The sequence below is a fragment of the Thunnus thynnus genome, chromosome 20 (genome assembly GCF_963924715.1).
Source record: "Thunnus thynnus chromosome 20, fThuThy2.1, whole genome shotgun sequence".
NCBI classification, from domain to species: domain Eukaryota; kingdom Metazoa; phylum Chordata; class Actinopteri; order Scombriformes; family Scombridae; genus Thunnus; species Thunnus thynnus.
In genome coordinates this window covers 12,628,901-12,643,048 of record NC_089536.1, presented here as the reverse complement: position 1 = coordinate 12,643,048, position 14,148 = coordinate 12,628,901, and the positions used below count along the sequence as shown (strand labels likewise).

Below are 14,148 nucleotides of genomic sequence, written 5' to 3'. Positions count from 1 at the left end.
ACGGGAGGAGCGTGACTGGCAGGCCGTCTTTTGAAGACAGTGATTCCTCCACTGATGCCTCCCAGTTGGAAATTTAGAATCGTGTCTGCTAAGACACCATATGCAAAGTAAATTACTGTACAGGGGCGAGCCCAACTAAACCCTCCTCTCTCTCTGAACGTCCAGGCCACTGAGTGCCTCCCAGGCAACCTGGCCTTGTTTGCGCTTATACTCACATTTCTTTTCATTTCCATCAGCCATCTGATTTCAAAATGGACAGCAACAGAGGAAAAACTAGACAGGATAAAAACACAGTCAGGAATTTGATCACTTCTTTTGCTTGTGTACCAAAGACCTCCATTTGACACAGGTGGCCAAAAAATTCATAAACATTTTAAACCTCATCTTTAACATCTACCTGGGCACATCCATTCACATACAGTAAGCCATAGTGAGGTACTTAATTGAAAGAGAAAAGGGCACGCAAATACTGACAAATAAATAAATAACTGTTTTTTTTTTTTAAAAAAAAAAGCTTCTGCTGCTAAACAAAAATGGCTCCATTTTCTCCAACTCCGCATTATCATGCAAATGACATTGCTAGTTACAACTGTATGTCTTTGTAGTGGTAAAGTGTTAATTTCAGTTCAAAGGCTGTGGTAGAATTCTACAGGGAGAGAGATGGAAGGTAAGATGGAGATGGAGGGGAGAGGAGGAGAGGAAGGGGGGGGGGTGCTGAGTGGTTTAGCCTGGCTCAGCCTAGCTCTGACCCGGCTCTTTGTGTTCCTATTGTCTCCATGGCGAAACGCTATTAAGAGTGTCTTCTGCACAAAGCTAGGTGTGCCTTCACAAACAGAAAGGAGGCTTGGCTTTACTTCCTTCCTTGTTCGTGAGGAGTCAGTTTGGTTCCTCCCATGAGTGTTTTTTTGCGTTCAACGACAGCCTATAACGGACAGAGGAGGGCTACGTAAGTTATGACACAGCGTCTGGGTTGCTGAGATGCAGAACTGCTTTAATGACAGATATTTAATAACACAGACACCAACAGAGATCACAAAAGTTATTTTCATAGTTTTGGAAGCAGCTCAATCTGATTGTTTTAACTGTGGGGAACAAGACTGAAGATCCTGGTCGACAGGAATTATGAGTCACACAGACATTCCCGATGGACACAAACAGATATTCCTGCATGCAGACAATTCAACATAACCTTTTACATCCAAACACTCCATCTCAACCGCACAGGGGGACACATCCTGCACACACAAGCATACAAACATCCATGTATTTATGGCTGCAGCCCCTGTGACTTCCTTAAATAATGGGGGGCATTGTCATTGCTTTGTGAGCACAAACACCATTAAAATGGTCGACAGCACTGATGGGGGCGAAAGAAAAGACAGATAAAGGGCCGAGGAGAGAAAGAAAGCCATTCTGCTAGGACTGGTGGCGTGTACAAACGGAGAACGTGGCTCCTCTTCTAACAGCTGTACACTAGAGCGTGTGTGTCTTTTTATTGGGGGGTGTCCACCATACGTGCGACAGTGCGTGTGTGTGCTTTTGTGTGTTGAATCAAACAGTAGAAGATTCATTGTAGTTCTCAAACAGTGCCATTGTGGGTTTTTCTTGGTAGCTGTTGTTGCAGGGCCTCTTTTAACATGTGTGTATGTATGTGTGTGTGTAGTGGGGGGGGGGGATGGCACCATCGTGGACACTCCTGGAGATGAAGCGCCCACCCTCGCGTTGTAATCCCACCACTGGAGTTGTTTATCCTGTTTAAGGCCCGCCCTTCGCTGGGGGGACAGACAGCTCAAATGACGCTTGTCACAATCCCTTGTCGTCTTAAATGGCTGACAAACATCAGGCTCTTTGTAATGGTGGTGCATCACAGAGGTTCCTTGTTGAGGAATCTTCCTTTTTTTTTTTTTAAAACTTTCATGTAAACCTTGTAGAGAGGGCCAGGCAGGACAACAATGACTGCTGAGCTGGGCACAAGGGATGATGACGACAGACAGACAAGATGGTGGTTTAACAGATAATTCCTCTAGAAGAAATATTTCCTGTTGATGAAATAACCACTGCTATATGATCACTTGTGTTATCATTACTGTATCAAACGAGGCACAGCGGCGCTTGGATCTAAATGTGATTTGAGTGGAAATATTTCAGCTCTCATGGGGACAGCCAGGCTGAGGACGTGGTTGGTGTAGAAAATGAACAGGGACACCCAAAGACTTGATCCTTTCTCTGGCAAACAGGAGAAGGCAGGGAGAGCTTCAAAATCACTTTTCAGGCATCAAATAATTAATTGCTCTCCCCTCTTGCTCGCTTCCCCAAAGTTTCTCTCCTGGGGCCAGATGCATAAAACTCGTGTGTAGATTCATGACTAAAACTGTGTGTACGCACAAAGCCAGAAATAGGCATTCTTTTTGTCAGATTTATAAAGCTGTGCTCTGTGTGGTTCTGTTTTATACATCAGTTATTGTGAAACTGGGCGCATGTGCACAAGCCTCATTTCCACTCCCACAATTAGCCATAAATGGATGAAGACACGCCCTTAACCAGCCGTTTTCATATCAATTCGCTCCACCAGTCTGCACACCTGTCAGTGAAAGAAACAGGAAAGAAGATGTGCAGTTTCACCGTTTGTGTTGCACCGGCGAGGTTCTCCAACAGTCAGAACAGCTGTCATTACACACGACTGTGCAGCTCTTTATATCATCCATATCATTAATTCATCACATGGACTCGTAAACCATCGTTGGCAGTGATATCTCAGAAATGTAATCAATGATTAGTTTGTAGCTCTCACATCTGAACCAACTTTACAAGGTGTGACACAACTAAGGATAAAATAAAAAGAATATTAACAGCAAAATGAAATGTTGACTCCCATGTAAATTTAAAAATGATAAAATCACACACAATCACACAATCAGTGCAGTTGGTTATCAACCTAAACAATGTTTTACTGAAAGATTCCAGCTCTCACCTTATATTTCATCTTCACCTCATCACATCACCCTCAGATTGCTTTAGAAAAACATGTATGAAGAATGCATACGCGTGAGGTGTGCACATTCTCACTGCACATTCTGTGTTTATAAATACCACTTCATGTGCAGGAAATGGCGTATGCATGGTTTTTGTGCGTACACATCGTATATGCATGTGGGCCCTGGTGTCTGTATGGAAGACACAGCTCCAGTCACTTAAGGAGGGTTAACACCCGTCTAAATTAAATATTAAAAGGTGTCTGTACCTGCTGCTATTGTTGCCCCTTGGAATAAGATATAACCTATTTTTGACAAGTTTTCATCCTCAGCCTTCTGCGGTGAGACGCTTGTCGAAAACCAAATCAGTGAATGGGGGGAGTGGTAGTGGGGCGTGGGGGGCATTGATGAATAATCTAGTTCATATTCCAACGACACCCGCCGCTCAGAGAGGGAGAGAAAGAAAGGGATGGAGAGGGAGAGAGATGGGCAGGTGGAGAAAGACAGAGATGGACAGAGCAGGGGAAGATAAAAGCAAAGGGGAAAACGAGGGATGGGTAAAGGGGAAAAAAGGAGAAAAAGAGGGGGAAAAAAAAAGGGTGGAGAGGCAGATGATAGCCGACGTCTGCCAAGGTATCACATGACAGTGCTCCTTTTTAAATAATAAAACAGGACGGGGGCTCTAAACAAATCGTTATCTCCCCACCTCCATGCATCCTGCCTTCCCTCTGCCCCTCCCTCCCTTTCCTCGCTTTTAAAAACTTGTTTTAATGCCATTTCTTAATGAACATAATAGCTCGGCACTAATAATGAAAAGAAAATAAAAACATCTAAAAACGCAGAGGGGCCCCCGAGTTGTCGCCGGCGCTCAATTATTTCCTTGTCAAGTGGGTCTGTTTTTAATGAGGCCCTGTGGGACTGACGTCTGTCAGTCAGCCCTGACTTTTTGACACCATTACAACTTCAAATAGAAGCCGCCGCCACGCTGCCTTCCACCGCTCACTCGCTAGCTATCGCTCCGCTCATCTGACAGGCTGGGAGGGAGGTAGGGAGGGAGAAGGGAGGGGAGGACAGGGAGGAGGAGAAAAGGTGGCAGGAGAGGTAGAGAGAAAGGGAGGGGGGGGGGGTGGCAAGAGGGATGGGGAGGGAGAGAAAGACAGAGAGATAGAAAGAGGGAGGAAGAGAAGAGAGCACATCGGCACGCAGGTAGGCTGCACATGCACACACACGCGCACACACATGCACACACACTGTGCACTGGGTGAAAAAACAATCACTGAGGGTCATTACCAGATGAGGTTTGTCAAACTGCCAGGGATTTCACCCCCCCCTCCCTTACCCCCCATTTCCATGCTTCCTTGTTCACTTCCTTCCTTCTCACTCCTTTTTTCTTCTTTCCTTTTTTCATTATTCCTTGACTTTAATGATAACTCTTGGTGGGTCGGCCCCGCATGGGACGGTCAGAGGCACACTATTTTGTTGGCCATTAATTTGAGGCTTTGAAGCAAACGGCGGCGCTGCGGCTGGTGAGGGCCTGTGAAATGGTGGTCGGTAGGGTGGGGGTGTAGGGCACCCCCGCATCTTTGAAAATGAAGACCGCGGCCCTGAAACAGAATAGCAAATGTCCTCGCCGGGAACAGCCACACCGGCCACAGGAGACACATGCACACTCTAATACTCCTCCGTGCATCTACTGTATGTGCATGTCTGTGTGAGTCTGTGTATTTGTGGCGTACAGAGCATTACCTTCATGTATCTCAACTTCTGAGAATTTTCCAAATTTTGCTCTTAAATTTAGATTTTCCACCAACCCCCTGAAGAATGGCTTTCCTCCCGAAGAATTAAACAGCAGTAAATTCAAGCACACGTTTTTCAAACACCTGCAAATGTATCACATCATCAGTCAGCGTACAGATAAACACAGAAACAAGGACTGCATCACAATCTTCAGAACTTACAAGTTCTTAAACAAGTTAGCTCCATTTACAAGAACAGAAGAAGAAGAAGAAGAAAAAAAAAAACCTGTAAGACGCAAAACTAGAAATTCACACTTTGCAGTTGGTCCTGGTGTGCAGTCTGCATTTTAAGTCTAATCACTGAACAACCAAATCAGAAGAAAACATGTGGTTAATGTTCACTTTGAATACATTTTAACTCCATAAAATATACAGTTCTAGCACAGAAACTTTAATTGAAAACTCATTTATAAATAAATAATAATAGAATCACTTGTATTGAGATCAAAAACACTATACATGATGCAGACTTAAATGTTAGTACATACAGTATGATGCAGAGGATTCTCCACAATGACAATTATGTCAAAAAGAGGAATGAGCTATGGAAATCTGTGTTTGGGAGGTTGCAGGGGCATTGTACCAAATGTGTTATTAAAGCTGGTTATATGTCAGAATAAACCTTTCTCTGTATTGTATTTATGTATTGTATGTGCCAAGGTTGGGGTCAGTTCCCTTTTGAATTAAAATCATATTTAAATTGGTAGATTTTATTTTATTTTTTGACAGCTGAAAACTCTCTGGAAATGCTCATATATCCTTTCTTGAATGCAATAATTGAAAATAAACAGTTTCGTCTTGATAAAAATGAAAAATAGTTTCACCTTGATTGACTGAACTGAAGTTGAACTGACCTCAACCTTTTTATGTGCATCCCCTCGTTTCAAGGCAGCGCCACTCATCTATTTTGGGCTCTGCTGAGCTTTTTAAAGGAGGAGCGTGAACAGCATATCTTATCTGAAGGCACTGTCCTCTGTGCTGTGTAGGGGCTACATGAAGAACAGCTGAATCATTTAGTTACAGAATCTCATACATACAACAGTATGTGTGTCTACTGTTGGTGTTAATAACAAACATAGCGTGGGCCCCCAATCTATGACTGTCACTCATGCACTTGTGTGAACATACATGTGCACACGCTCTTATACCTCTCGTTCTGTCTCTCATGCATGCGCACGAACACATCCTGAGTAACACTTGACCCATGTCAATCACTGAAAAAAAAAAAAAAAATCTACATATCCGAGTCTGCTTAGAGTTACAAAAAATCCCAGGCCATGTGCCCCCGAGGACAGGATGGGCTGCAAAACCACACAGATCAACACCATGAAAAATATTAACTATCATAAAAACATCTCCCCCTATTTGGGTCCCTAGAGATGTAAGAGCCTGACAGAGAGGGAAAAAAAACAGATGAGAACGGAAAAAGAAAGAAAGAAACGACGAAAAGGAAGCAAAAGGTAAAAAAAAAAAAAAAGAAGAAAGAAAGAGAAAAAGAAACAGCAAACAGGAAAGGAGAAAGATGGAAAAAAGCTCCCTGTCAGGCTTTGGAAACAGTGATTCATGGGGACCATTTGTCCTAATTACAGCCGAACAACGCTTTTGTCGCTATTAATCACGCGTGTGTGTTGGTGTTTGTGTCGGGGTTGGGGGGGGGAGTGTGTGTGTGTATATATATGTGTGTACATGGGAGATCAGTGGCCCCGCAGATTGAAATAGATGGCCAGGATGATGGTGAGAAGGATGATGGCTCCGAGGATGAAGACCAGGATACGATTCTGGATGATCCTGGAGAGAGAGAGAGAGAGAGAGAGAGAGAGAGAGGGAGAGATGGAGAGATTAAGTTGGGTTCACAGAGGTCATGCTGTGTCTACAGAGAAAAGTAAAACACGTAAAACAGTCACATGTTTATGTGCAAACTAAATGACCGGCCATCAAGTGGAGGCTTATCGTGTTTAATAGCTACCATGAGGTCTGCATACATGGTATTTATTAGTATACAATCACTGGCATGGGAGTGTAAAACAAACACACACAATATTTCCTAAACGGCAATGCTCTTGTCTAAAATTTCTCATAAATCATTTCTGACTTGCACACACGCTTGCAGCCTCTGTAAAAAAAATCTCATACAGACCTGTGTACACATATGAACACGCAAAAAAAGAGCAAGACATTTATAAACAAGCATGACACACAAACACGCACACAAGCAGCAGACGGGCTCTATAACTTTATTTGCACAATAAAGTGGAAAAAGTGGCTCAGTAGTTTCCTGGAGGTAATAAAATCACTGAATTACTGATGGAATTTGCCATAAAACGACTCACTCTTTTGCACATTTAAATTTTCCCACTGTGACCTAAGTAAACTTGACAAGAGCGGGCTTTGTACCAAAAAAACACAAAGCTGGGGAGGGAGGGCCAGAAAATGTTTGAGGGCCGGAGAGACAAGAAGGATACAGAGTGGGTGCTGGTGTAGCTGGAGAGTTACGGGCCGAAGCATCAGCAGAGTGAGCAACTCATCTCGTTGTGTGCGTCCCCAAAAATTCTCCAGAGTTTGTTAACCCACACATGCACGCAACGCGCACAGACAAACACACACCCAAACCCCCGAACCCTCTGCTGCTCCTGACAAATGAGAGAATTATCACATTTGCTGACATGTGGAGGGGTGGAGGAGAGGCCGAGGAGGAGGAGAGGGGGGGCACTGTCCACTTCTCTAAGCAGGAGATGAATAGCCCATGCTGTGGCCATTTATCACCGGGGAGGGGCGGCTGGCTGGTTGCTCAGTCACCCTGCTACCCTCTAAAGCCCAAGTCTGAGCTCCACGCACCAGTCAAGCTCCTTCAGTCCACCAGCTCAGACCTGCAGCAGCCTCAACCAAACACTAAAAAGCTCAAGGCTATGGAAGAAAAGAGACAACAAAAATATAAACAGAAAAAGTTATTTCCTGCTTACATCTTTGTGTATGTTTTTTTTTTTTTGCAGAGACGTGTCAACCTTGCACAACTCCTTTGCACAAATGTATCTCCAGCCACATATTTATACCCACTGATGTATATCAGTTGCAAGGGGAAACAAGACACTTTGTCTTTTTCACCAACATACTGTAATGCTCTCACTGCATAACACCAGAGAGCTCATTACAGCTACTGTTTGTAAGTAGCCCTGCTTCATAAGTAGACACTTTATCCTTGAATAAATGCATATATTATCATGACAGTGTCATACTGCATCTTGCTAAACTAAGTCTTATGCAACATAAGTAACAGTTATGGTATATTTTTATATCCTGCTGCACAAGATCTGTCTTAGGTCATGGTAAGGTTTCACCCTAAAGGATAAAATAAAAACAAAAAAACTAGTATTAAAAATAAAACTCATACTGTACTGTATATGCTGTATGCCCACATGTCTATGTTGTGGTGATAGTTGAAGCAGCATTGAGGATGCTATGATAGGCCAGTGTGAAATGATTGGCTAAAGCCAGCTGGGGAGGAGATCCCACAGAAACACTAATCAGAGCATGCTTAGCAAGGCCACGTCTCCCCCTATTAATTGACATTCATTATGTAGAATGATTATTTATCCCAGCCAAATACCCAGAGGAGGCGCCTGTGCACCATGAATTTGTGATTTGTGTGTGTGAGTGTGTTGGGAGGATCCAGATTGCTTTGTCTTGTTTGTTAATTTTTCAGCTGGGAAATGAGGGGAGGGTGACTAGAGGCCTGGGGGTGGAAAAACGAACAGGAAGTTAGTTTTAGCCTCATGGATGAGGAGCCTGGGTGCTAAAAGAGAGAGAGAGAGAGGGGGGGGGGGAGTTTCAAATTCTGTAAGAATTGCATTCATTAAAAGGAGTCTGATTTGGTAGCAAACAACGCTGAACAACTTCAAACACTTAAATGTTCAAAGCAGTAAGGAATATGACAGTGCTGCGATTTAAGAACTTTTTCTCAGGGGAAACATATTTTAAAAATACTTACTTTGACCTAAACTGATTCTCTGTACACCAATCTAACAAAACATGTCTTGGAGTGTAATGTAAAGAAGCTAATCTTAGTTATGGCAACTTGAACACTTAAACAGAAAGTTGATACTATTTTAGCACTGCCCAGTCAAAAACCTTTAGCTGCTGAAGCAACTAACTCCTGCGAAGTAAGGTGAGGTAACATTTAAACCACTGTGAGCAACAAAATGTCATAATCTCACACATCTCTTTTCTAATGCTCGCAATAATTCAAGTTAAACTACAAGATCTTGTGAAGTTTATGAACCAAGTGTCACCTGTAGGCGCACGTACACGTACACACACACACACACACACACACATGCAAAGATCTAGCCAGACAGACTGGGAGGAGTTAAGTGGAGGTGGAATACTGTCATAATTCACTTAAGCAATGCTGAAATCCATTTTTACAAAAAATAGTGTCAGTGACACTGTAAAGAGCCACAGTCTTTCCCGCTGACAGCTGAGCAGTGAGGATATTAAAGTCAACACACTCCCTTAACCACCACAGAGCTACGACGGCTGGGAAGTCGGTACTTATGTTATATTATAGCCTGGGTGGGATTTTTTTTTCTATTCGAACCACAAGATAACACTAGAATGAAACATTATTGTCACACAAAGTGATACAATTTAATATTTGGTCAGCAAATCTACACTAGTATTTAAAAAAAAACAACCTAAAAATGAAAAGGATTTTGCTCATATTCCATTTAAGTTTCATACTTCTGGTCACTCATAACAAGGTGTTTCTATAAAAAGAAAAAAAAAAAAAAAAAAAGAGGACAGATCATTTTCATAATCCTCTGGACGACTCATCTGCATCCTGTAGATCTAATCTAAAGATTTGTATTTTGTATTCAGCAACTTTTACTATCATCTCACAAGTCAAATTAGCTTTGAAAAATCATTTTAGTTTCCTTTTAAATTCCCCAGGCAACAGAAGCAGCTAAAATAAAACTTACCCCAAAAATACAGAACACCTGCCGCCCCCCCCCCCCTCCCCAACGCCCCCCCAAAAAGAAATAAAAAAATTCCAAAAATTGGGAGGTAGGAGAGTGAGGAACATGGTTTTCGTCTGCCGTATGGTTGATCCTGTCCTGACACGTGGCCAGACAGAACAGAACTTATCAAACCGGATCCATCCTCCAGGTTTGACACTTGACATAGAGGTGGGGGTGGGGGTGGGTGGGGGAAAGGGAAGGGGAGGGTTTGGGGATGTGTGAGTGATACACACAGCACACGTACAAGGGTGCAGACGTACATGCTGACCCACATATACACACTCCTATACACACAGAGTTTGAGAGGGCTTACCTTAACCCCGCTCCCTACTATGATACTATGATCCCCAAGTATTTTCTCTGTCTGTCCCCCCAACTCCGAACCCCCCCCCCCCACTAAAAAAAACACTATAGACAGACCAACATCAACTGTAACTGAGACGCCAGCCAATAACAGCATGTAATACTGGCCATTCTATTGGCTCCTGATGTTCCTTCATCGCAGGCAGCCAGTCAGCTAACACTTTACTAGATGGAAATACACAGAAATAGAACACTAATGTTAGAGAGAGAGAGAGAGAGAGAGAGAGACAGAGATGAAGACAGTCAAAATGATGAGTGTAAAGGAGAAAAATAAAGCAAGCAGGAAGGACGGAAACGGACAATAAAGCAGCTGAGAGTGAAAAATAAGAAAGAGAGAGAGTGGAGAGAGACAGGAATAGAGAGGAACAGAGAGAGACAGAGAGAGAGAGAGAGAGAGAGAGAGGGAGGAAAGGAGAGAGAGAGAGAAGTCCGTTTACCCGGGGAGGCAGAGCTGGAGGAGAGGCTCCTCGGAGACAGATGAAAATAATGAGGACTTTTCTGTCAGGAAAGATTTACAAAATCGTACCAGTGTTATTAAAATTTAAAATCTCCCGTTTTTTTTTTTTTTCTTTTTCTCCCACCCTCTTCCTCCCTCCCTCTCTTCCTTTCCCTGTTTTTTCCCCTCCTCTTCCAGCAGCACAGCCTTATTACCAGCTCTAATGAGCACCGGGATACACCTCAGCTCTGTGTGTGTGTGTATGTGTGTGTGCGCGCGTATGTGTGTGTGTGTTGAGGTCCAGGTCCCTCGTGCCAGCTCCATCAGCGCCCCACATTCCCTGGTCCCTTCAATGACACACAAAACACACGAGGGTGGGCACATGGACACACGTGTACACAGACACACATACACAGCTTTTGATGGCTCTCAGAGGTGGCTGGACGGACACACACACACACACACACACACACACACACACACAATCTCCACTAAGAACAAACTTAGCTGCAGAGTTGCATCTCTCAGGCCCTCCCCTTATCCCTCCTCTTTCCACTAGTAGACCAATAAAATAAAAATCAATGACTGTCTGAGCCATTCTGGCTCTCCTCCCTCCAAATCCTGGGAATATACAGCATGGGAGAGGAGGGGAGGGGGAGAGGGGGAGATGGGGAGAGAGAGAGAGAGGGGGGAGGGAAGGATCAATGTGTTCACAAATGGTTTGAGTGATGGACATGGAGGTGGAGCACTGGTGTGGGTAGGTCCTAACTAATGCATCGACTTGTTATCACAAACTAATACAAATAAATGTTTCATTGTAGACCGACACACACACACACACACACTGCTGTCTGGGCTCAAACACACACAAACCTGCCACATAAACACACACATGACAAAACAAAAGGTGAAGATGGGCCCGCGATCAATCCAGTTTGAGTAAAGAAAGGTGAGAAACGTGCGACAACTCAATCAAGTGAATGAAACGAGGAGGAATGAGGCAAAACCATCCAGATCGGGTTCACGTTGCTCTGCAGAGATAATGACTTGACCTGTTTGCTAGAGAGATCTGATCCCACCACGTACGTTCTGCCTATTGCCCCCAAGGGGGGTGTTCGAGATAAATGATGTTTTTTTTTAAAAACTCATCATTTATCACGCACACACTCGAACACACAAACACACACAGCTGGAGTAGACCTTTAATTGCAAGCCGTTTACTGTAATTATTTAAAGAAGTCCCCAACATCATTTAATTCCCCAAAGATAAACTGTATTTAAGAACGCGCCCACACCTTGATGCTCACACTTAAGACGCCATTGTACACTAAAAACACATAATACTGTATAGATGAATGTCAATATTATATATTCATGTTTTCCATTCATGTTGTCTCATTAGCATATGACAACAATCTGTGATATAAATGTAAACTAAAAGGTCAAACAACCACAAAAAACCCAACACATGACACATATCTGGAGCCTTTTAGCACTACAAAACTGATTGAAAGATCTTTTGTTATGTTTTGTGTGGACCGCAGGAAGACTAGCTGATGTTCTGCATCAGCTGATGGGGATCCTAATAAAATCCTAAATAAAATCCTAGATTCTTAATAAACAGATAGCAACTACTGTAATTCTTAGCTATTCATATTTTCTGACTATGTTAAAGGTTTGTTTGAATCAACAATGGTTGTAAACATAGGAGTAAAACAGATGACATGCAGAGAAACAAAGATTTGTGTTTTCATTAAATTGTGCATTAGGTTTATGTAAATAAACCTCAAAATTATGTGGCCATAAGAATATATGTTTGTAATTTAAATCCTTGTCATTTTACAATGAGGCTACTGAAATGTACTGTATTGTAATGTATATTCAAGAATAAAATCAATTAGACAAATTCTATTGTTCTCAGAAGGTCTTTTTGCATTTATCTAGTAATCTTACTAGTTTCTTAACATTTTTCAGTTGAGATTATTGATTCCTTAAAAATTTCACAGACCTTTTTCTGACCTGTATTGACCAAAATGTTTTTTTTTTTTTTTTTTACAACTGAGAAAACTGACATAAAAGATGGACAGGTTTTTATTTGGAACACGTGGTTGTAGCAAGGTATTTCATGTCAGTCTGATTTTCTCTCTCTCTCTCTGGCTCCTACTTTACTCCCTCTCTTTCTACCAACTTGATGCAGGAGAACAGCACTGGGGCTCTACAAGTTCATCCATTTTTTATTTGGCGGCTAACAACCCCGGCCAGCAGCAGCCTAGACTGGGACCCAGTTCTCTCCCGGAAAAGGGTTGCGAGAAGGAAGGGAGAGAGAGGCTGAGAGGAGGAGGAGGAGGGATGGAGAGAGAGGAAGGTAGAAAGGAGGAAATTCAGCGTGGGAGGAGAGTGTATATACAAGAGTATGAGAGAGATGTAAAGAAGGATAGGGAGAGGGAAATGGAAAAGAGACAGAGTGGGTGAAGGAAAAGGAGAAAGAGAGAACACATTGCAACTGTGTCTGGAATTTTTAAGAACTTTTTTTTTTTTTTTTTTTTTTTTTTACCAGCAGCAATTTCAGGTAACTGCTGCAGCTTCTCCTCATCCCAGTGTGATATACAGGTGGCTTTCTGAGCTCCATACATACACAGATCATTCCCCTGCCTGGTTGCCTGCCTGAACCTTTGCCCTCCTCCTGTCTTCCCTATCTCTATCCTCCTGTGTCCTCCTTTTGTCCCCTCACTTGTACATTCAGTCCGTTCATTCAGTTCTTACATTGCTTATTTACTTTTTTCTACTTTTTCTTGACTCCCGTTTCTCCTTCTCTCATTCTTGCTGGAGGGATGGGGTGATATGCGGTATTTTTTTTCTCTATGCTTTCCCTATATGGTTTTCATGTCAGTGGTTTATAGTCTACAGGAGCATGTCAACAGCCCGTATTTACAATTGTCAACGTAGGCTGATGAATATGACCTTACTGAAGGCTGCTGTAATGACGTTAGTTCCTGTACACTTACTATTCTGGGTTACAATGCTTAGAGGATCAGTATGGAAAAAAGACAGACAAGGAAATAAGATGATTGCCTTATCTGACTACACTGTAATAAGGAAAATGTTCCTTATAATTGATTGTCAGTGCAATATAGTGGCAAATTTATTAATTGAGTCCAGGTCAAACAGTAGTAGATCATGGAACACTGCTGAAGTGTTACAGGTGTACAGAATAATATTAAATACTGTATGTGAACTGGATAATACTGCAGTTTTGTAATTCTAGTTTAGAAAAATAAATATCTAACCTGTCAGGGTGCAAATCTATGCAAAATGGTTGGGTGAAGTTCCCTTTGCAACTCTGTTAAGGTCATTGTTAAGTTCACCTGATATAGAAGGAAAATCCAGACATGTTACTTGCTTGAAAAAAGCAATTTGTGCTCAGTGTTTGTTAATTAGTTTGCAGATTGCTCACTTACACGTGTCAGGATTTATAACATGAAAAGGAGAACATATAACTGATCGCTACTGAACTACAACTTGACTCGTGGATTATAGAATACGCAATATCCCTACACCCTGACAAC

General features: G+C 42.5%; 1 protein-coding gene across 2 annotated transcripts in view; it reads right to left on the bottom strand.

Annotated features, from left to right (window-relative positions):
• Window positions 1-966: 966 nt before the first annotated feature.
• Window positions 967-14,148, bottom strand: part of vti1a (vesicle transport through interaction with t-SNAREs 1A) — a 122,977-nt gene continuing 109,795 nt past the window's right edge. For both annotated transcript variants that reach the window (XM_067575560.1, XM_067575558.1), the window contains exon 8: window positions 967-6,556. Coding sequence is in view for 1 of the 2 variants with exons in the window: in XM_067575558.1 (XP_067431659.1) it covers window positions 6,463-6,556 (94 nt within the window). In the remaining variant the exon portion in view is untranslated. The remainder of the gene's footprint in view (window positions 6,557-14,148) is intronic.